The sequence below is a fragment of the Drosophila navojoa genome, chromosome X (assembly GCF_054131105.1).
Source record: "Drosophila navojoa isolate 15081-1374.11 chromosome X, UAZ_NAV_1.0, whole genome shotgun sequence".
Lineage (NCBI taxonomy): Eukaryota > Metazoa > Arthropoda > Insecta > Diptera > Drosophilidae > Drosophila > Drosophila navojoa.
In genome coordinates this window covers 30,950,001-30,974,140 of record NC_142895.1, presented here as the reverse complement: position 1 = coordinate 30,974,140, position 24,140 = coordinate 30,950,001, and the positions used below count along the sequence as shown (strand labels likewise).

Sequence of the window (24,140 nt, the reverse complement as noted above, 5' to 3'; positions counted from 1 at the left end):
GCTCACTTGTGACTTTGATGCACAGCGTTGCCACACGGAGAAACGAAACGCACGCAGGCAACGTGAAAGCTGCAACGAGTAACGGGACCTCATTTCCAACGAGCTTCTGCGTTTTCTTTGATTTTTTTCGTTCTTTTTTTTTTTTTTTTTTTTTTTTTTTTTTACTTCTTGCGCTTGCTAATTTTTGCTGCCTCTGCTGCTCGCTCACTCGCGTTTCGCTGCCAGCGTTAATACGAATCTTAACGCCAACGTCGACGTCGCCGTATGTGTGTGTGTATTTCTGTATAACTGATGTACATGAGTGTAGATAAAACAACATATTCCGCTTAATATTTTTGTACATCTCATAAAAAAAAAACAGCAACAGCATCAATTACAAAAACAGGATAAAACAGCAACAACAACAATAATAGTAATAATAATAACAATAATAATAAGATTAGAAATAACTGTAATAAAAACCACAGCGGCAGCAATGCAACAGCAACATCAGGAGCAGCATCAACGACAACAGCAACTGTAGTGTGCCTGTGTGTGAGTGGAAGTTTGAGGTGTGTGTGGGCGTGTGTGTGAGTGCGAATCTCTCTTTGCGCGTGTGTTTGTGTGTGCAGCTCGCACGCGAATCGTGTGTGTGAATAATGAAGAAGAAGCAAAAGCAGAAGCAGCAGCAGAGGCAAAGAGAGGCACCAAGAGAAGCATCGCCAGCAGCGACGGCAGTAGCGACAGCGACGGTAGCAGAAGCCGAGAGAGGTGTAGTTAGCAGTAGTAGTAGTAGTACTTCGCGCCGCAGCAACAGCAGCAACAACAACAAATAGCAAAAACTGATCAGCGTTCGGCAAAACGCAACACTAACAGCAAGAACAGCAACAGCAACATCATCAGCAGCTACAACAACAACGGCTTTAAAGCGCTGCCAGGCCGCGACGCCACTTAGCGGCGGCGGCAGCAGCAGTCGCAGTAGCAGCACCAGCAGCACCTGCAGCAGCAGCATTGCCAGCAGCTGCAACAACACCAACCAAAACAGCAGAAAAGTGAACACAGATACAACCATGTCGAAAGCAACGACAGCATCGTTAGCAACATCAACATTAGCAGCACCAGCAGCAACCAACAGTAGCAATGCGGCCGATTTTAGCGCATTCGATTTCAATGATAGCTCTGATAATTCCGATACGCCTTTAGTGCCACGCGCGCCCTTTCTCAGTCGCGCCGCCGCAGCCGCAGCGGCAGCTGCAGCAGCAGCACTGGATGCCAGTAGTGGCAGCAATAGCTGTAGCAGTAACGGAATTAATACGGGCAACAATAACAATGCCAATAGCAACAACAATACCAACAGTAACAACAACATTAATAACAGCGAAGGCAGTGGAAATGGCTTGCAGCACAACAGTAACAACAACAACATCAGAAGCAGAAGTAGCAGGAGCAGCTCGCAAAGCAGCGACGACAGTAACAGCAGTGCAATAGCAGCGCAGGCAGCAGCCGCAACGGCAGCTGTTGCTGCCGCTGTCAAAGCATTGCACAACGGCAAACAGCAACAGGCGCAGCACCATCAAAATCATTACAACAATAACAATAACAACAACAATGACAGCAGCAGCAACAATAACAAGCAGCGCGATCAAGAAAGGGATGCGGAGGAGGAAGACGAGGAGCAGCTGCTGGACGAGGACGACGATGACTACGATGACGAGGACGCTGATGATGAGGATGCTATGGAACAGCAACTAGTCAACAACAACATTAGCAGTAACAACATTAACAGCAACAACAACAACAACATTAACAATATGCACAGCCTAACCACCGCCACAGCAGCACCCATATTGCCCGCCGACTTACGCCACGGACTTCACCCGCACGATCACAGTCAAACGGAACAGGCGGACTACGATGACGAGGATGAAGACGAGGATGATGACGACGAGGACGATGAGGATGTGGACAGTCGCACAGCGTTAACATCGGGGCATTTGAGCGGGGCCAATGTCGCTGAAAGCAGTCTGCATATCAGTGCTGTGGCCGCTGCCGCAGCGGCTGCAGCAGCTGCCGCAGCAGCAGCAACTGCCGCCAAGTTGAATGCAGCAAGCGTGCCAGCGGCTCATCTGGAAAGTGCCTCAGTGCTGGACATGGTTAACAATGCAGGCAATCTCGGAGTGGGCAGCGGCAGCGCCGGTGGTAGTGGTGGTAGCGGTGGTGGCGGTGTTGGCGGTGTTGGCGGTGGGAGTGGCGGCAGCAACAGTTTTCCAGCGGCGAGTAACAGCCTCATTGGTGGCAACAGCAACACTAGCTTTTCCACCAACAATAACAGCAATCATGCACTCAGCTCGACTCTCGGCAGCGCCATCAACGAGCCGCAGCAGCAGCTATCGCTGCACAGCGGCAACACACATCACCATCAACAGCAGCCGCAACAGCAACATCAGCATCAGCAGCAGCAGCACCACCACCACCAGCACCACTTGCAGCACCAGCAACAGCTGCACCATCAGCAGTCGAGCAGCGGCAGCGGTAGTGGCAGCGCAGCCAGCGAGCGACGCAAATATCGCCACCAGAATTACAGCAAAAACATTTACATCGGCACAAAGAACGCAGAAAAATGGGAGCACATGCGCACCCGGCTGCAATTCAAAAACGACGTAGAGTTCGTAGCCTATCTCCTCAACCTGGCCGACAACGACACGGATAGACTAAACAAGTGAGTCCAAATTGAATTAAACTTACCAACATCACACCGATCCAAACAGAAGCCTAAATCCCCATCATTTTTCAAAAGTAACTCTTCAGACTCATCGCAGTGCCTTTGTTAAATGCCAGATCAGCTAGATGAAATGAGAAAAACCAATATCTAATTTATCAAGTAAGAAAGCTCTAGTCGAGACTGCTCGACTACGAGATCCCCTGAACCCTTCGAGAAAATTATATTTCCATAATAATTCGCACACACACACTCATACACACAGGCGAATGCGCTTGGGTTGCGCTACAATGCTGGCAATATTATGAGAATTTTTATGGTGAATAATTTAAGTTCTGGACGTACAATCGAAATGAAACTTTCAGAAATCAAAATGTTAAAATGTATTTGCATTACAAAGCACAAGTCTCTAGTACTTGAAATACGCCTTTTACAAATAGAGTGGATATAAAGGTGAGGGGTAAATTTTAACAACAATCGAAATTGTATAAAATGCATCTTAATATATATATTTTAAATTTGGTGACTCTAGCTTGAAAGATGTAGGATCGTCGCCCTGATCAAGAATATATAACTTTGTGGGGTCTGCCACGACTCCTTCAGCCTGTTATATAAATTTTAACAAAACCATTATACCCTGATTTCCCATTTTCAATGGGTTCAGGGTATAAAAACCATATTTCCATCCCAATGGGTACAGCATATAGACCTATGATCTATGTGAAGAAAGGGAAGAAGTCATAAGATGAGTTTATCATAGCTCAACAATCTTAAACAAAATATAATTTTATCCAAAACCGCAGTTTATTGTATTACAAATTATATCAGTTTTTGAGCCACAAACGAAAACAACGCGGTCTTTAATTTGTAATTTATTTTCCATTCTTGTCCAGTTTGATTTTCGTGGTACAGGCTTAAGTATTAGTTTATATGAGCAATATAGAGTACACACATACGTTTATGCATTGCCGGAATGATCAATCTGGAGCAACGAATCTCGAATCTTCGAGAAAATCTTAGTGGAAATGGAAATGGAAATGGAACTAGTTAAAGTGGATCCAAAGTTATCTAATCAACGATCAGCTCTACATAGGCTGACGCCAAATGATATGGAGGCCCAACTTGAAATTACTTTAGCAAACTTAACTTTATTTGACAGATCTAACAGGCTTAGCAGCTAACGGATCTGTGTCCATGAATGAAGATTTGTGGTCACAAGAGACGGTATTTACAGAATACAATAGCGCAGCTACATTTGAATCGTAAATTATAGCGAATCACTGTGGCTTGAATTCATGTTGAAAACAGGAAAAAATTAGATCGCTAATCTGAGTGGAGCTCGCTCGAACATGTGGCACACGTCCGGCAGGACTCTGTTGATTCCGCGTGACTTGCTGAGCTCGAGAGCTGGCCCCGTGGTTGTTGGTCGGACGTGCTGACAAGCAGGCGAACTTTGGCTATGATATTATCATAGAGCTCGACAGGCACCGCCGTTTGCAGTTTGCATAGCAATATGTTCGGATCGGCACATAACGTGATCGCGTTGACGAAATAGTGGACAGCACTGTCCCAATCCTTGCTGCGTACGCAGGTCTCTCCCAGATACACCTGCCGCAAAAAGTATTCGACCACCTCAGCGCTCAGCGGGGACTTACGTAGGGTGTTTTTTTGCAGTCGGCGCTGGCGTCGTTCGTGCACAAGCCGCTTGTACTGTGGATCTGTGCGCCGTTTGTGATCGAAGTAAATACAATAACTTACAAACACGAGTGCTGCTAGACCAAAGAAAGTTACCGTCTGTCCACTCAACTCGACCATTTTTATTTCCTTTGCAATTCACCACACTCGGTACTTCAAATTTCGTCCTACACAAGCTTTAAACAAAACTTTGCCAAAATAAAACATTTGATCTATATTTTCTCTGAATGACAAATCCATTCAGAGCTTGCTAAGGGCCACATGACTATATAGACGAGTCGTTTTCAATTTTCCGTCTCTCTCTCTCTCTCTCTCTCTCTCTCTGTATCCCTCTCCTTGTCTGTGTATCTTGTACTATATTTCCCTGTCTCACTCTCTCTTTATCTCTGTCTGTCTGTTTCTCTCTCTCTCTCTATGCCTGTCTCTCTATTTCTCTCTCCCTCTCTCTATTTGTTACTCTTTCTCCCCGTGTATTTCTCTCTTACTCTCTCTCTATTCCTGTCTGTATCCCTATCCTTCTCTATATTCTCCCTCACTCTCTTTCTCTGGCTCTCTCTACTTATAAACATATGTGTCTCCCGTCTATCTCACTCTCTCCCTCTCTTTGTCTGAGTCTCTTTTTCTCTATCCCTCTCTTTCTTCGACGAAATTTCTCTCTCTATCTCGCGCTCTATTTCTCTTTCATCCCCTTTCTTCTTCTTGACTGTGATCGTTAATAATTTGTTTTGATACCGTTAACATTGCTTATGCTCGCTGCTCAACAGTGGATTTCTGCAAAAAAGCAAAAGTAAAACTAAAGGCAGCAAAATATAAAGCGACGTGGCGTTGCGTGCGTGACGAGAGCTGCGGCGAGTTAAGTTAAAGCGAATTGAGTTGAATGAAGAACAAGAACGAAAGCCGCAATAGGCGGCCAAAGATATGCCAACGCTTCGTTGCCCAAGATTGTTGCTTGCTGAAACGGCAAAAGCACACATAGAAATACGCATGCAAAGAGAGGGAGAGGGAGCGAGCGAGCGAGACAAACGAGTTTTGGGCACTGCTTGGCACCACGTCTGCCGAGTCCTGCGAACTCTGATGTTGGGGTGGCAAAACGCAGGAGAAGCGACGCGGCACAAAAGCAAACGTTGTTGAAGCGATTCATGCCCGACTGCATTATGGTGTAGCTCAACCATACCCATTCCCGTTCCCATTCCTTTTTACATTCACATTTCCACTCGCATATCACTCCCATTCGCTTACTCGCTGTAGCTCCACAGAAATCTACAAACAACTGCACTGCGCCCCTGTACCAGGCAGCTACAAAAGCACAAATGCGGCATTCGTGCGGTTGCATGCAACGGCGCTTTCATGTTGCCCGTGTCGCTGCCTGAGCCACAGCCGGAGCTGAGGACGCAGCCAGAGCCAGGGCCAGGAATTGAGCCGGAGCCTGAGCCGATGCCCGCTGGGTTTTCTGTGTATGTGTGTGCGATGGCAATGGCGACGACGTGGCTGCAGTCGCCACGATGTCAGCGGAAGCGGAAGATGCAACACACAAGCACACAACAAACAGTGGAACATGTACACACATGCAACGGCGTTTTGCATACATTTGCATGCTATGCGGCCAATTCCCATGCGCAAATGCTTGGGTGTGTGCGTGTGTTTATGTATGAGTAGTTGTGGTTATGTGTGTGTGCCTGCATTTCATATCATATTCACCCCTCTTGTTCTCCTATACAAAAACAAACATGAAACGAAAATGCGCGGCGTGTTTTTCTTGAAGTTACTGTTGCCTATGTTGCCAGTTGCAACGTTGCAGCGTTGCAGTTGCTGTGTTCGATACCTTGTCATGCCTTGGCTTGTTCTCGATGTCGTTGTTGGTATTGTTGTTAGCCCGCCACTCGCAGTCTCGCACATTCCCACATTGAAGTCAATGGTTAAACTGATTTCATTAACCTTTGACTTTGCTTCATGTACTACTCGAAGTTTCCCTTACAAGATATACGTATCCGGGTATAGGCAATGTCATTAGATAATTCGTAATTCCCATTGAAAATGGAAAATCAGGGTATAATGAAGTACTTAACGGACAGAAGGAGGCGTTGCAGACCCCACAAAGTATATATGTATATACCTGATCAGGACGACGAGCTGAGTCGATATAGCCCTGTCCGTGTGTCCATCCGTATGATTGCGTCGATCGCACAAGATAAAAAAGCTATAAAGCTGAAATTTGGCATGCATAATCATGTATACCATACGCAGTATAAGTATGTCTTATTTTCGATAAATCATCCGTTAACTTTTCTATCGAGAATAATCGAAATATTGATTTAGTTTTTTGCAGCCCTTTTTGAACACTTTTAGACCTGGAGACTTAAAAATTACTGTGTATATACGTATGATGTTTACAGATTTTGGATACCACGCCCCTTTCGCCCCCAATTTATAATTTCAAGTACTAGAGACTTGAGCTTTGGAATGTACATACATTTGAACATTATGATTACGTCCGAAAGTCTCATTAAGATTGTACGTCTAGAAATTAAATTATTCAACAAATAAATTCTCATAATATTGCCCACACTGCAGTGCAGCCTAAGCACTGTCTCTGCTTACTGCGCAGTTAGCAGAGCATCAGCTTATGCGTACATATGGATGCATGTATGTATGCATAAAAAAGTGCAAAATAATTAGAATATCAGATGGAGGGTTCAGGGGATCTTGTAGTCGAGCAGCCTCGACAAGAGCTTTCTTACTAGTTTTTTTTTTTTTAAATTAATTACAGCACAGAAAGCTTCCTAAATCAACTTGTTTAGCAATGTGATTAAGCTCAGCTTTAAAGGGAGGTATCCACAGACGAATTTGTTACACGAACATGTTCGCCGAGTTTGCCTACTATCTATGTGAACATTTTCACGAACATGTTCACGAACATCATTTTAAATTAAATTCAATGAAATTTTGGACTGAGAATATGCCAGCGGAAGAAAACAAAACGTGGCCTTAAAGACAACATATGTTTATTTAAAACAAAAGAAAGGACCTGACTTTACGTTCCTTTTTATTTTTGCCAGTTCCCGTCAATTTACTTTTGCATTGACGACATCGATTGTGGCGTTTTCTTCGACAGCTTTTTATGTTAATTATAGTTTGTCCCAAGATTTGTTTCGCAAATTTTTATGTTGATAGTTTTCGCTTTTATTTTGTCAGAAAGCCGGCTCATATTGAAACCAATCAAGAAATTTCCGGTTCATTTTGGCCTATGTTGACTGTCCGAAATATTTCTAGAAATGATGTTCGTGCGAACACTCGATCCATTGTCGAACATGTTTGCACTAACACTCGTAAACAGAAACATTTCTATTTTTATGTGAACACAGTCGACGGACAAAATGTTCGTACGAACACTGCTGTCTACATTCGAATATTTGACGAATACAACAGGTTCCTGTAACAAATTTGTCCGTGTATACCCCATTGCAAAACGAGATTTTATTAAATTTCTGTAAAAAGATACGGTTAAAAAAGTTTTTTTTTTTAGCTGAACTGTAACTTTGGCCATGTGCCTCCCGGGCTCCATTGCAGCATTCCCATGGCTAATATAAACGGTAGCAGCACACACTCAAAGTCGCACGCACACGCATTCAAACAGTCACACACAGTCTTAAACAACTGTGTACGGATGTCCACACATTGCTTGTCTTAGCTTTTCGTTCATTTCTTGTTTATTTGGTTTCTCGTATTTCGCTCATGTCGCCAATTTCTGCGCATTTTCGACTTTTCGCGTGTGTATGTGAGTGTGCTGCTGTTGCTGTTCCTGCTTTGCTATTAATGTGCTGCTTCAGGTCGTCGCATGGGGTTGGCCCGTTTCGTTGGCTATGAGCTGTGAGCTGATGCGTTTCAATGGGGGCTGATTCGGAATCTGATTCAGTTTATGGCGTCTCGCCTCGTGTTCGTTACTCATTGGCGCATTAAATACACTCATCCTTTCTACTAATACTTGCACAAACACACACCCACACCCACACAAATATATAAACATATTTATATATCTAAGAACATTGGAAAATAGACTCTTCGACTACGAAATCCCCTGAACCCTTCGAAGGATTGATATTTCACGATAGTTCTTCTGCTAAAACACACACCCACACACAGGGAAGCATAAGGATGCAAGCATAAAAACGTATCACAACAAAAATTGAAATTATATAAAATACATATGAGCCTACATTTAAAATTTGGCGACTCTACCTTTAAAGGTGTTTGAGATATATATGAATAACCAGTTTTCGATAAGGTTTTTAATCGATAATAAAACATTAGGAGTATTTATCGATTTTTTGAAAAGCTCGATATGCGCGTGATTTACACGGGCCTAGGAAAAAAAGTTACAGGTCTCTAGTTCACATATCTTATGAGATCGACGCGCTCATACATACGGGCGGTTAGACAAACGGACACGGCCAAATCGACTCAGCTCTTCGCCCTAATCAAGAATATATGTATATACTTTGTCGGGTCTGCCACGACTCTTGTTACATAAATTTCAATAAAACCCTGATTTCTCATTGAAAATGGGTTCAGGGTATAACAAGAACCGAGCACAGCAGAAACAGGAACAGCAACAGAAACACAAACCGCTAACTGTAAACTCAGTCGAGACCGACACAGTTGGCGAAGACGAAAGCGAATGAAAAAGGAAGGGGGGAGTGGGAATGGGAAAGGTAAAGAGGGCATATATTTTGACTTGGTTTCGGGGTGTTTGGTTTGGGAGCCACAAAGTGGAGCAGGATAAGTAGTGCGAGAGATGACTATAGATGGCTTCTATATATGTTTTTGTCTCTATGTGTGGGTGTGTTTGTGTGTATTTATGTGTAAGTGTGGATAGGTTGGGTCGCTGATTGACTACTGGTTGTTTCTGTGGCGTTGCCGCTGTTTTAGATATTGTTGTTAAGGTCCTAAGGTGGAGGATTTAATGAAGGATAACGCAAATACATACAGGCACAGAGAAAAAGAGAGAGAGAGACGCACAATGTACGAGTTGCTATGGACCATGTGCAATTTTCAGCGATACTAACAACAATAGAATAGAATAGCAGCAATAAGTAGAAGAATAACAACAAGTAAGAAGGGTCTGGTCGAGAATGCTCGGCTAGGAGATACCCTGAACCCTCCAATCTGATATTCTTTTTTATGCAAACATACATACTAATGCATTCACACTCACGCATAAGCTCGCGCTCTGCTAACTGCCCAGTAAGCAGCGACTGCGCTTAGACTGCGCTGCAGTGTGGGGAATACTAAGAGAATTCATTAGTTGAATAATTTCTTTTGAAGTTGGACTATCTTTATGAAACTTTCACAACGTAATCATGTGGTAAAAATGGGTATACATTCCATAGCAAAAGTCTAGTGCTTGAAATATGACTTTTTTAGAAATTTGGGGCAAAGGGGGCGTGGTGTCCAAAATCTGTAAAGTATTATCGTATTCATCATATGTATATATACAATAAATCTGAAGTCTTAGACTGCAAAAATAATATCAATTTATCGATTATACTCGATAAAAAACTAATCGGATGAGCTATACGAGTAGGCATGCAAAGCATTCTAGCTCTCATATGTTCTGAGATCTCGGCGTTCATACGGACGAGCGGACTGGCGAACAATCCTACATCGGCTCGGCTTGTCGCCCTGATCAAGAGTACGTATACTTTATGGGGTTTGTGATGCTTCCTTCTGCCTGTTAACTACTTTTTCACAATAAAATTATATATTATAATAGCACACTTAACGTTCGGCATTCTGCTGATCAATTTTCAGTGCAGAAAACACAGCTGAGAGTAGTTAATACTTATGGAGTACAAAGAGGTGGGGAACAAATCACAAAACCGCGCATATCTACGTGTCGGTAAATAGATATGCATACCTACATACATACCCTACCTACCTACTATGATATATGCAAGTGCAATATATGAACGTGGAATGGAACTGGCAATTAGAGCGACCGAGTGGCGTCCGTGAGAAATTTAAGTAAACCGGAGTGAATTTTATATCTAGGTTGAATATAATGAAATTTCGAATATATTTTATGATTATAGATGAGTACAAAGAACCTGAAGGCCTCTGAACTCGTTATTCAAATAGATTTTGCCGAAAATTACAGGCTAGCACTAAATAATGACATCCAAAGTGCTCATTTTAGCTACCGACAGGTAACAATTTTTACTTGATGTAATAAGTGACAAACTTACACATAAACCAGTAAGAAAGCTCTAGTCGAGACTGCTCGGCTACGACTACAAGCAACTGATATTTCAATAAAAATTCGCACACACACACGCACATATACAGGCGCTTGAGCTTGGCTTGCGCTGCAGTGTTGGCAATATAATGATAATTTATTTGTTGAATAATTTAATTTCTAGACGTACGATCTTAATGAAACTTTCAGAACGTAATCATTTTGTTTGAACGTAATCATTTGTGTGTATGTTCCGAAGCACAAGTCTCTAGTATTTGAAATACGCCTTTTACAAACATGAGTGTGGGGGGGTGGATATATAGGGGTGAGGGTAAATTTTAACAAAAACCGAAATTGTATAAAATGCGTATTAATGTATTTTCGATAAGGTTTTTTATCGATAAAAAATATCGGATTGAGTTATCGTTTTTTAGTAATAAAGTCGATATGCGCGCGCTATATACGGACATTTTAAAAACAAGTAAGAACGTTGCCGTCGGGCGCTACCGACTGCGGAATACTCATTCACAGTCCCTTTGTAAATTTAATTTAATTTGGTTTAAAAAAAAAATTAGTACAAAACAATTATGCTTTTTGATTATATTGTAGCTTTTGGTAATTTTTATCGAGTAATCGATAATTATTATATTGATCGTGCACTTTTTGAGTACAAATGTATGGTAATTTTCGTTGATAGCTTTCGGTCACACCTATTGCAGATTCTTTAGCGTTTGCTTACATTAAAAAAGTGCGCTTTTTAGCATTCTAAGAATTGCGATGATTTCTGGATTTTCTAGCTGTTGTTGTAGTTTTGTCAGATGACGCTCTGTTATTAGCTTATTGTATTTCAGATACCAGTTTGTAAAGCAGAGCGATAGCGTGGGCGCTAAAGGCGTCGCAAGTTATGTTACAGTGGCGGAGGTTCAAGTCCCCATTAAGGTTGTGTTTTTTTTTATCATACATATTTCGTTTTTTATAAAATAGATATTTTATTCTTTTTTCTAATTGAACAATTTTATAAGTTTAAATTTGTTTCTTCTTAAAAAGCCCTCATATATGTATGTACGCATATATGCATGTATATGTATGTACATAAGTCTGCACGCATATATAGCATCAAGCATTACAGCCTTTCTTATGCACGCGCTCATTTGTATGTGTGTATGTATGTAATGCAAATTTATCATCCGCTACTCTGGCTCTTCTTTTTGCATTTCATTTTAATTGCGTTTGTTGACAGTAGGTGGTAGCGCTGTCGGCAAAGGCGCCGGCTAAATTTGTTTTTGTTATTTTGACAAACATGGCTTGGGTGCGAGTTCAAATCCCGCGGAAAACTCTTTTTTGTAAATTGCAAATTTTGTTATTTTAGCTTCTTTTATATTTTTTAAGTATTTAAATTTTATTTTTAAATTTTATAAAATCTTTCCTTCCGTGTTATCAATGCCTATTAAGCCTATTTGTATATACATGTACATACATAGATAGCTCAAGCATATAAATGCCGCAATTTAATGCTACAAATGCCAATTGCCACGCCCCTAGTGGCCGTAGACACCTCATTTTTGGCCAGTTCTTAGAAAGAGCTAACGGTAACGTAAATGCGAAAATTGAATGCTTACGCTCAAAAAATGTGAAAATTACAGGGTATTTTTCGATATGCCACGCCCCCAAAGAGGCGTGACAACTATTTTTGGGGCATCGATAGTGGAGGTTACCAGTAACTCAACTATCCAAATTTGAAGCTTCTAGCTCTTAAACTGTAGGAGATATAAAGTTTTGCGGTTTGCCACGCCCCCTTTGGGCGGACATATATCCACTATAGCTTGTTGGACTTGGGAGGTCAACTCGCGTATATATACCAAATTTCAAGTCTGTAGCATCAATAGTACCTAAAATATAGCCAAATTTGAAAAATCACTATATCTTCACGTCCGATTTGCCACGCCCCTATTAGGCGTAGACATAAAATTTATTCATCAGTCATTATAGAATTATAGCATTAGCTCACGTGCGAAATTTCAACGTTCTAGCTTTAGAACTTTAGGAGATACAGTTTTATCTGATTTGCCACGCCCCCAATGGGCGTAGATATATCCACTATAGCTTTTTGGACTTGGGGGGTCAACGCGGATCTACATACCAAATTTCAACTCTCTAGCTCTTCAACTAACATGATTTCTGGTATATCGGAAAATGCATTTTCCGATTTGCCCCGCCCCTAGTGGGCGGATCTGGAAAATTTTAACACTTTATAAATCGGAGTTATACACGAGTATGTGTTCAAAATTTCAAGTCTCTAGCTTCAATAGCGAAATGAGCTGCGTTCATACGAACAGACGGACAGACGGACGGACGGACAGAAGGACAGACGGACGGACAGCAAGACGGACATTGCACAAAACCAATATACTAATTCACTTCGTGAATGAGTATTATGAAAAAAACTACTGAATATTTTTTAATCAAATGAAAAGCACTGTAAAGACGTGCCAATTTCTAATAATTTAAGATTATTCGTAATAAATTGTCACTTAAGGTTTCGCTAAAATCTCAGGTTGAACTGTTCATTTAAAAAGCGACTTACGTTGTTTGTAGCCTGCGAACCTCTTGGTTTTTAGGGATTATCTTGAAAACTAGCATTTGCTGAAAATCAGATTTAGCACCATTTATAGATCTAATTAAGAGCTATAAGATTCACTATTCGTCAAAAAAAAAATGTTTTGGCATTCGTTTTTTTAACCTAAATACGTACGAATGTCACATTCGCCACTAGAGAATTGCCCATATGTCAATTCCAATTGGAGATGTATCGGTGGCATTCTTGAACTTGAATTTAGCAACGAACACGGAATTTGGGCAACCCTATATGTGACACAGCCCTGGCACCTGGCTCCTGATCGACCCACACTCGGCTGCATATCACTCATCAGTTATCTATGACCACTCATGAAGAAATCCTTAAACTTACTTTATTTCTGTGCTTTTGCAGTTTGCCACCTCCGTCACCGGCGAACACACCCACTAAAGGATTCGATGGCAACTTCAAACTAGAGCCGAATCTGAGCGTCAAGGACTTTGCGACACCGTCCGAGAATGGCAACGGTAATGGCAACCTGGAGTCAGTTGCTAGCATGCCCGCTGCCATGACCACGCCGACACCGCCGCAGCGCAAGCGCTACAAGAAGCGGGTCCAGTTCACGACCGATGCGCTCAATGGCTATGCAGGCGCTAAGGGTAAAGGCGGCCCAGCAGCTGGTTACAACAACAACAATAACAACAACAGCTTCGGCAGCACCTCTAAAACAAAGAAACCTGAAGCGAAGGCAGCAGCAGCTGCCCTCAAAGCAGGCGCAGCAGCGGTCGCCTCATCGGCGCTGCCGGAGGTGCTAGACTGCCGCATCGCAGAGAAGATTAAAAGCGAGCTGGAAGCATGCAGCAAGGAGTCGCTACCAAGTGCACTTTGCCTCAAGAAAGCAGCAGCTGCTGCTGCTGCAGGGGCACAACACAGTGACGCGGATGAGGACGAGGAAGACGAAGTTCAGCAGCAGCAGCTAGCAGCGGCAACAGCCGCTGCTCATCCGACCACGGGGGCACCGACGGTGCTGGCTAACGCGGATACGGTTGATGCCAACAACGCCAGCAACGGCCAGCTAGGAAGCTTTCATGTGCGCTCCAAGAGCCAAAACGGCAGCAAGAAGTCCCAGTCCGCAAAAGCAGCAGCAGCTGCTGTGGCGGCAGCGGCTGCAGCTGCAGCGGTTATGATGCCACCGAACAGCTATGACGAGCCTGAAGACGATTCGGCCGCAGGTCAGGGCGATGATGATGAGGAGGACGACGAAGAGATGGATGAGGAGGCGCTGGCGCGTGAGATGAAACTGGAGCAGAACTTTGTGGAAGAGGAGGATGAGCATGACATCGCGTTCAGATCGCAGCAGTCGTGCCGCGAGTGCTCCATCTCGCATGATCACAAGCTATGCCCGCTGCGCAATGCCTGTGGCAATGTGACGGACGCAGTGGACCTGGCCGAGTGGATTGAACGCCGCAATCTGGAGGCGCTAGCCAAACTGAAAGCGGATGCCCAGCGGCAGGCGAAGGTGGGCAGACCGCGCCACGTTGACGACGAAGATGATATGGAGGACATGGATATGGACGAATCATCTCAGCTGTCCGAGCTGGAGACTAAGCCACTGATAACATTCGCCGAGGCTTCGGTGCCCGCCGAATTCGAGCTTCATAACGTCGAGCCGAATGTCACCGGCGTCTTCGCCCGCACTGAGGTCCGAGCCTACACGAAGCTTGGGCCCCTCATCGGACAGCCGGTGCAGACCGGCGAGGTGCGTGAGGGCAGCGACATGAAATGGATATTCGAGATGTGCGAGGCCGGCGCTGACAAATCCTATCTACTCTGCTGCGATAACCCCAATGCCTCCAACTGGCTGCGCTTCATCCGCCCAGCACCCAGCTACGAGGAGCGCAACGTGAACCTCGTCTCCATCGACCGACAGGCGTACTTTGTGAGTTGTCGTGATTTACGCAATGGTATGGAGCTGCTCTACTGGAGTGATGACTGCAACACCATGTGGCGGAAGAAGCACACCGAGAAGACAAGTAAGCCTCTCACTCAGCCGTCCATCATATAAATTCTTCTCCTATTGTTTTTTGTTCGCAAAATCTTCTATCGTGGGTTTGCTGACTCAACTCCTTGTCCACGGGTATTTGCTGACTCTCCGATTAGACATTCACTTAACAATACTGTCAAATCGAATCTAAGCAAAGCTCTCTTATAAATGTCTCAAAGATTGTTCGCTTTAGGCAAGCTATCAATATCCGAAACAACAGTGTTAGCGACTTCACAGCTAATCCGTTATGTTTATTCCGTCGCAGCCACATTTTGTTTGAGCTAATGGCAGTTGGATCTATTATCAAGTGTTTGGCTTACATTCAAATCATAACCTTCTCCATTTTATCCTTCCTTCCTAAAAACAGACTGCGGCGGCTGCAACTTGAAGTTTGAGCACCCGCTCTACTACCGTACGCACTGCTCAGTTTTTCACGATCCATCGATGAGCCTCACCATACGGAAGTACCACTGCAAAGTGTGCGGCGAGGCGGTGCTGGGTAAGGACAACATTATGAAACATGCGGCCGAGAAGCACGATGGCAAGGGAGCGTATCAGTGTCAGTTCTGCAACAAATTCTTTCTACGGCTTAACTATCTGGAGATGCATCGCACCTACGGCTGTGCCTCGAATCCAAATCGTTCGCGGCCCGTTTGTGATTTCTGTGGTCGCAAATTCTGCCAGCCACAGAAGCTCAAGGCACATATTAAGCGTATCCACAGTGGTAAGTCGGGCATGATACTCCCCCAACACCAACCCAACCCTAATGAGAATCCCAGCCCCAACTCCAGTCCCAATCCCTTTTCCGCAATCCCACCTCTAATCATCAAAAATAGACCATAAACACTTGCGTAAATGTCTGTATATCGTAATCGTATGCAAGTCTAGCGACGTACAATGTAAATCCGTTATCGTATATCGCATATCGTATATCGTAAGCTCGTATAATAAACAAATACACCAACCACAACTAGATTGTGCCGCTTCTACACACTCCTATTATAAATAAGCCCTTACATTAAAAAATGTCGTATCGTATGTACTAATATCGTAAAATAACGCAACCTGCTTAGCCGTAATTACTAACCAACCATTCAAGCGCACAGACATTCACCAACATCAGTTATCACTTAAACACACACACACACACACACACACGCACACATACATATGTACACATCTATGATTACTCATTCTCATGCTTTTTCATTTGGATGCCGAATTGGACGAAACCTTTTTCTAAGAGCTTGGTTCATTTGGTTTACTCTCTTTAGTTGACACACATCATAGAGATCATATAATGTACATGGTCCTTCTATATCATTATCAAATAGTGTCAACTTTTCTTTTGGACGAGTTGTGTAATATGTCAAACAAAGTAACTAGATTGTTATTGTAATCAAATAATTAATACATATATCAGGCTATTATTATATGCATATGTGATGAAAGGAACCCTTACAACAACGATTTCGATTTGGTACAAATTTTAAATGTTGCCATACAGCAACCAGAGTGCTTAGCTGCATAGAAATAAATTATTGACAGTCATAGTGTGATATCAAAATGTTCGACAGCTCACTTTAAGTGTCTATTAAACATCTAGAAACTTATAATTAGACACTTAGAAGCACTAATATAAAACAACATTCACAGCATTCGTAAACCGCATCATTGTATAATCGCTTTTAGTGAATGATTTGCTTTGTATTTTGATTTGTGTTTGATATTTGGTCTTTGATCATAAGTTTTTAGCAGTGACTATTTGGTTCATTCGATCTAGTGACTTATGCTTTCTGTGTATTTTTGTAAATGGCTTACGTTTTGTGATTTGTGTTTTGTGCTTTGGTTAGTTGGGTTTGTCGATTTACCTATAAATTCTATTTCTGTACTCACTAATTTTCTTTCAAAATCACCACAATCCGAAAATTTCATTTTCTTCATACAATTTCATTTTAGATATGGCTGAAGTTTTACGAGATTTTCAGTGTAAATTATGTTCAAAACTTCTAGGATCTCGTGCGGCACTGCAGCGCCACTCGAAGGAGGTGCACAGCCGCAACTCGACTGTGGTCAGTTGTCCGCGCTGCCAGAAACTCTTCCAGAATCGCAGCAACCTGAAGATACACATGCTCACACATTCGGGCGTGCGGCCTTTCAAGTGAGTAAGCTGATTATCGATATCAATAATATTAATTATATATTATTCCTTTCGTATCCCATAGATTCGAATCCCCAGACTTCATAGCATTTCAGCTTCCTTTCTCTAAGTTTCTGTCTATCTTGAGGGCTAATTAAGCACAGTCTTCGTTAACTCTTCTAAGCCCAGTCTTCTGAACCCATTGAAAATAGAAAAACAGGGTATAATGGTTTGGTTGAAATATATATAATAGGCAGAAGGAGGCGTGGGAGACCCCACAAAGTATATGTAATCTTAATCAGCGCGACGAGCTGAGTTGATTTAGCCCTGTCCATCTGTCTGTATGTTTGGACGCGTCGATCTCAGAAGATATAAAATCGTGAATTTTTTTTAGAATGTCCGTATATATGCGCGGATATCAAGTTTATCACAACAAATCGACAGCTCATCCCGTTATGTTTTTATCGATTAAAAATCTTATCGATAGTCTGTAATAAAATTAAAATCTGCTAGAGTCTTCAAATTTTAAATAAATATAAAGATGCATCATAATTATGAAAAAAGTATTTTAATGACTAGAGACTTGTGCTTTAGCAAAAGCATGTGTATGTTATAATCATAATCTGAAAGTTTCATGAGGATAGTCCATCGACAAGAAAAGTGATTAAGCAATTAAGTTCCCATAGTAAGCTTATCTGTATCTGTTCGCTTGTGCTACCGTCTGTTAGTCAGCATGTCCGTATTTCGTGATGGCTAAGCACTCAATGCATATTATATGACCCCGTCAAGCAACTAATAATCGATAAGCCTGGCTACCAAAAAATCGATCCAAACCCTTAAAAGTTTAAGTTATTTCAGCATTTACGATAGAGCTTTACAGTTGTGTCCAAGTACACCAGATGGCATTAATGAACACGTGTCACGACTCGCTGGCATCTTCTCCATGCATGTACCCTTGCATACGTGTCATTTTTTCCTAATTGTATAAATAGAATAATCGCGGGCGCTTTTTTTTTTTTGCATAATTGTCAGCTAGTGGAGGGGGAAGTGGATTGAAATGTTGAAATATACCCAACTGACTTTAGATATCCTCTAGTACTATTAGACTATGGTTCGAAAAAGGATCTAGGCGAGACCAGGTCAGCTTTGACAGATTGGAACTATGCCTTAGATTTTGCATTATGATAATATATGTATAGCCAAAGTAACCTAAGAAAGGCACATGTTTAATGATATTGATCATCGATTGTTATTTGCAGATGCGCGGAACCAGAGTGCAATGCTGCTTTCACCACAAAGCAGTGCCTACAGTTCCATTACAAGAAGGTGCACAACTATACGCAAGAACAGATGCCGAAGATAGAGCGGAGTGTGGCCTATACTTTCGATGCTTATTCGGGCGGCATGAAGGTGGACTTTTTGGGTAAGCCAGTGGGGCAGGCGCTGTTGGGTGCATCACAAGCGCCACGCCCTAACGCTGCCGTCTCCTTCACAGAGCAAGCACCTCGCCGGAGACGCAAGAGCCTAGAAGATCAGAATCAAAACTCAATGCTCAGCAGCTCCATGCAGAGCGATACAGAATATAGTGATGACAACATTTTTGAGGCCATCAAGAAGAGCGGAAAATCGATTAAGGACTTATGCCGCAACGAACCAAATCTGTCGCTGCTCAGCTCCAAAATCTCCAGCATATTTGCCGAAAAGGTGCCCCCTGTACAGCAGGCGGCCCTGGTGGTAAGCGCCGCGACTGGCAACGGCCGTAAGCGTAAAAGAAAGAAGGATCCGGCCTCTGCGCTTGTCGTCCAGCAGCAGCATCAACAGCAGCAGCAACAGCAGCAACAACAACAACAACAACAACAGCATCACCAGCAGCAACAGCACCAACAGCAGCAGCAACAGCAGCAGCAACAGCTGCAGCACCAGCAACACGCACAGCAATGCCACCAACAGCAGCAGCAGCAACAGTTGCATGGAGGCCATTTGGATCAGTCGCCCTCGCATTTATCACACCCACAACAACAGCCCCACTATCATGCCCATGCGCACACGCACGCCCATCAGCAGCAACAGCAGCAGCAGCAGCAACAACAACAGCAGGCTGCCGCGCATCACCAGCAGCAGCAACAGCAATTGCACGACGCCGATGTGGAGGAGGAGAGCGTACGCCTGGAGCAGGTGCGGCGCAAGCAAAACGCTCAACTTAGCCTGGTCGAATCGTTCCTGACCACTACCGCGCAGCGTCTGAGTGCCCAGCAGCAGGTGCAACAAGTGGTGGCTGCGGCAGCCGCTGTTTCCGCCATGGCCGGCGCTGGCGAGGATCCCGCCAAGCTTGGCCATATGATGGGCCACATGAGCGGCGTGGGCGTAGGAGTGGGCGTGGGCCTGGACGAGGACGATGACGATGATGAGGATGACGACGATGCCACAGCACATCACTTGCATCACCAACAACAGCAGCAGCACCAGCAGCAACACCACTCGCATCACCACGGCCACACGCATCCTCACCCGCACGGACAGCAATCGGCACAGCAACCGCACAACGACACCGGCTATCGCCATACCGCCGCCATGAATGCGGCTCTCGGCCAGAATCTGGTCGTCAGCAAGGGCAGCAAGAAGTGGATCGGCGCCGACGATCGTCATCTGAGCGAAAGCGGTGATGTCGCCAACGATGCCACTGTCAGCACTGGGGCTGGTAGTGGTGGTATTGCTGGCTGTGGTCAGTTATCGGGCGGTGCCGGAGCTGGCCAGGATCTTGGGTTCGCTGTACCGCCCATCGCCGTGGACGAGCATAGCAAACTGCTGGGGCAGAACCGTGACTTCTTGGCGCGTCTCATGAGCAGCGCTTCGGCCAGCCATGCCAGTCACCAGCATCAGCATCAGCATAGCTCACACAGCCGCGAGGAAGATGAGAACAGCTCATTCCTGGATGTCGTTGAGTCCAATAATAATGCGGCTGCTGCGGCCGCTGCTGCCGCTGCCATGTCTCAGTACCATCATAGTGCGGCAGCCAATGGTGGAGCAACGGGCGCTGGTGGTGGTGCAGGCAGTGGCGGTGGTGGTGGCGTTGGTGGCGGTGGAGGCAATGGTGGTGTTGGTAGTGCTGCTACCGGCAGTCATACACCGTCCGGTGCGCCCACTGCGCCCAGCAGCGTGGAACCGCCGCAAATGCAAATGAACTCGCTAAGCCACTCGCAGTCATTCATGAGCTCCTTCTACAACAATGCCAACGCAAGACTGAGCGGCGCTGGCGCTGTCGCTGGCGCTGGCGTCGGCGTCGGCGTCAGCACCAACTCCTCAGCCAGCATGCTGGTGGAGGCAGCCCTCAACTCCGTTGGCAATATGATTGACAGCGAGAGCAGTGATCTAAAGGTGAGTTTGGCCGCAAGTGAAGCCACTCAATGTTTTGCCTCGTGTAGGGGAATACCTCTACTATCTGCTGTAAATGTATGGAGGCTCAGCTTACGTACTGCATAAATGAGTGACAAATCAGATGGCTAGAAACCAGCCTAGGCTACCCTTGTAGTATATTTGCAGCAGACAATTTATGAGAATAAGTAAACTTTGAATTTTGACCTAACCGATCTCATAATACTCGTTTTCAATCCATACACAAAGTCAATATATAGAAAGAGCCAACAGTAATATTAGATTTGAGCACATATATTTCAAGTAAGGAAAATTACCACGACCCCAAAGATAATATAAAACAAGTAAGAAGGCTCTAGTCGAGACTGCTCGATTAGGAGATACCTTGAACCCTCCAATCTGATATTCTAATCATTCTGTACTTATTTTATGCACATATATATATACATACACATGCACGTATAAAACCGAGCTCTGCCAACTCCGCAGTAAGCAGCGACTGCGCCTGGGCTGCGCTGCAATGTGTGCAATATTATGAGAATTTATTTTTTGTAAAATAATTTAATTTCTAGACGTACAATCTTAATGAAACTTTCAGAACTTAGTCATAATGTTCAAATGTATGTATGTACATTCAAAAGCACAAGTCTCTAGTATTTGAAATGCGTTTTTTACAAATCGGGGGGAAGGGGTGTGGTATCCAAATTCTGTAAATTACAAACTGTTTGTATTCATACACACCAAGTCTCCAGGTCCAAAAGTGTTCAAATTAGGCAGAAACAAGTAAAAAGACTCTAGTCGAGACTGCTCGACTAGGAGATACCCTGAACCCTCCAAGCTGATATTCTTATCATTCTGCACTACTTTTATGCACGCACACATACAAAAACATGCATCCACCCTCACGCGCCCGCGTTTTGCTAACTGCGCAGTAAGCAGCGACTGCGCTTGGGCTGTGCTGCAGTGTGGGCAATAGTATGAGAATTTAGTTGGTGAATAACTTCTTTTGTAAACACACGATCTTAATGAAATTTTCTGGGCGTAATTATATTATATATAATTATATAGTACTTGAAATACGTTTTTTACAAATTGGGGGCGAAGGGGGCGTGGTATCCAAAATCTATTGAAAACAAAATGTTTGTATTCATCAAAGGAATATACACAATAAGTCTGAAGTCTCCACGTTTAATAGTACTCCGATGAGGCTCAAAAAATAAAATCAATTTTTCGATTATTCTCGATAAAAAAGTTATCGGATGAGTTATCGAAAAAATAAAGCAAACTCGTACTGCGTATGGTATACACGAGTATGCACACAAAATTTCAGCTCTCTAGCTCTTATATCTTCTGAGATCTCGGCGTTCATACGGACAGACGGACGGACGGACGGACAGACGGACAGGGCTATATCGACTCAGCTCGTCGTGCTGATCAAGAATATATATACTTTATGGGGTCTGCGATGATTCCTTCTGCCTGTTACATACTTTTACACAAAAACATACCCTGATTTCCCATTTTCAATGGATTCAGGGTATAAAAAAATCGATTTTTCGACTATTCTCGATAAAACAGTTATTGCATGATTTATCGAAAAAATTAGGCAAACTTGTACTGCGTACGGTATACACGAGAATGCATGCCAAGTTTCAGCTCTCTAGCTTTTGTATCTTCTGAAATCGACGCTCTCATACAGACGGACAGGGCTATATCGACTCAGCTCCTCGCCCTTCATGGGGCTCAGCGTATAAATAGTCGTCATAATAGGCACCTATGTATATTTGTGTACAATATATGTAACCTTTGTTAGCCGCAACCCCTCCCTCTCACATTGTGAGATATGCTTTAAGTACAAGCTGAATCAGGATTTTCAGCTAATGCGAGTTTTCGATCGCCAACTAGCGGTACTTGGTAAAGGCTTTGTCATTCTGCTATATATCAATATAATCGATATATTTATCCAGGATGCTTTCCTAATTGTGCTTGGTCCAATTGATAACATGCTTTTTGTACTCAACCAGGTACCCACCGAGAATCACATAAATAGCGATAGTCCAATGAGCGCGCATGTGGATGCGGATGCGCAACGCTTTGGTAGCAGTGGCGGTGATGGTGGTGGAAGTGGGGCGAATGGTGCTAGCATTGGCGCTACCATGGACAACTTGGAGAACGAATTGAAGATGATGAAGAACCTGAGCAGCTTCCCCATGCAGATACCGCCATTGCCTATGTTCCAAGGAGCATGCAATATTTCGCCGAACGCCTCAACGCCCACCAATCCGCAGAGCAATCAAAACCAGAATGATGTAGATGTGGATGCCGGCAGCACGCCGCGTCCCCACCATCCTGATTCTGATGGTTTCTCTTCGTCGCACCACCGGACACCGCCCTCGCCGCCACCCATATCGCCGGGTCGTGACTATGGAGGCATGTTTGGTGCCGGCAATGGTGCCGGCGGACCCGGCTCCAACAGCACGCCCGTGGGCAGCTCCAGCGGAGGTGGTGGTGCTCCAACGACGGGCAACAATTTATGCGCATCGCCTTTGCCGGCAGCGCTGCAGCCACAGCGACGCAACGCCTCCAGCGTGGGAAGCACATATCCGGAGCACGAGCTCATCTCGCCCGCCTCCTCGCCAAGCATTCCGCGCTACAACTTCAACGGTGATATGATGCGTCACAAGCGCACCGTTCAGGAGCACGAGCAACAGGAGCGACGCCATAATATCTCGCGGCACAACCAAATGTCCAGCGATGAAGAGAACAGCATTATGCCACAGAACAGGTAAGTCCAGTGATCCGAGTGCGCCAATCGATGATCGAACTAATCTAATATCTCTTGCCGAGTAGCGCTGGGCAGGATATGCGCATGAAGTTCCCGCAATCACAAATCGATCTCATGTACTCCAAATATGAGAGCATGGCCAGCAACCTGAAGTACAACAGCCAGGAGCTGGATTCACCAGCCGAGTATCGGCAAAGCGGCAATAGCAACGCGGCAAGTGCTGCTGTTGCCGCTGCTGCTGCTGCCAGCGCTGCGAACGACATGTCGGATCTGCAAGGGCTGGACATGAGCTCGCGATCGAATACGTCTAGCAACTATCATCATAACTTTCAACTGCCAAGCAGCCGGTACCATCATCACATCTACGACATACTCTCCGATCGGGAGCAGAGTCAGCAAGTGCAGGCGCAGCAGCAGGCACCGGCATCGGTGGTGCATCAGCAGGAGCATGGCAGCCATGGTGGCCATAGCAGTCAGCTGGCGATGCAGCAGCATCAATCGGCGGCGATGCACAACATGCTTAGCGAACAGCTGGGTGAGCAGGAGCACGATCAGACCACATCGGTGGATCTTAGTCGCACCGCCAACTATGTGGTGTC

General features: G+C 44.4%; 1 protein-coding gene across 3 annotated transcripts in view; it reads left to right on the top strand.

Moving 5' to 3' along the window:
- Positions 1-440: 440 nt before the first annotated feature.
- Positions 441-24,140, top strand: part of LOC108657947 (uncharacterized) — a 24,290-nt gene continuing 590 nt past the window's right edge. The window contains exons 1-8 of one of the 3 annotated variants that reach the window (XM_089264575.1): positions 442-2,698; positions 13,615-15,233; positions 15,612-15,968; positions 17,204-17,405; positions 18,644-18,807; positions 18,880-20,759; positions 22,781-23,541; positions 23,607-24,140. The exon at positions 23,607-24,140 is cut by the window's right edge and continues 590 nt beyond it. In XM_089264575.1, coding sequence (XP_089120701.1) covers positions 1,050-2,698; positions 13,615-15,233; positions 15,612-15,968; positions 17,204-17,405; positions 18,644-18,807; positions 18,880-20,759; positions 22,781-23,541; positions 23,607-24,140 — 7,166 coding nt within the window. In that variant the 5' untranslated portion in view covers positions 442-1,049. Of the gene's footprint in view, positions 2,699-13,614; positions 15,234-15,611; positions 15,969-17,203; positions 17,406-18,643; positions 20,760-22,780; positions 23,542-23,606 lie in introns of all 3 variants that reach the window. The other 2 variants (XM_089264574.1, XM_089264573.1) reach the window with 2 other exon arrangements.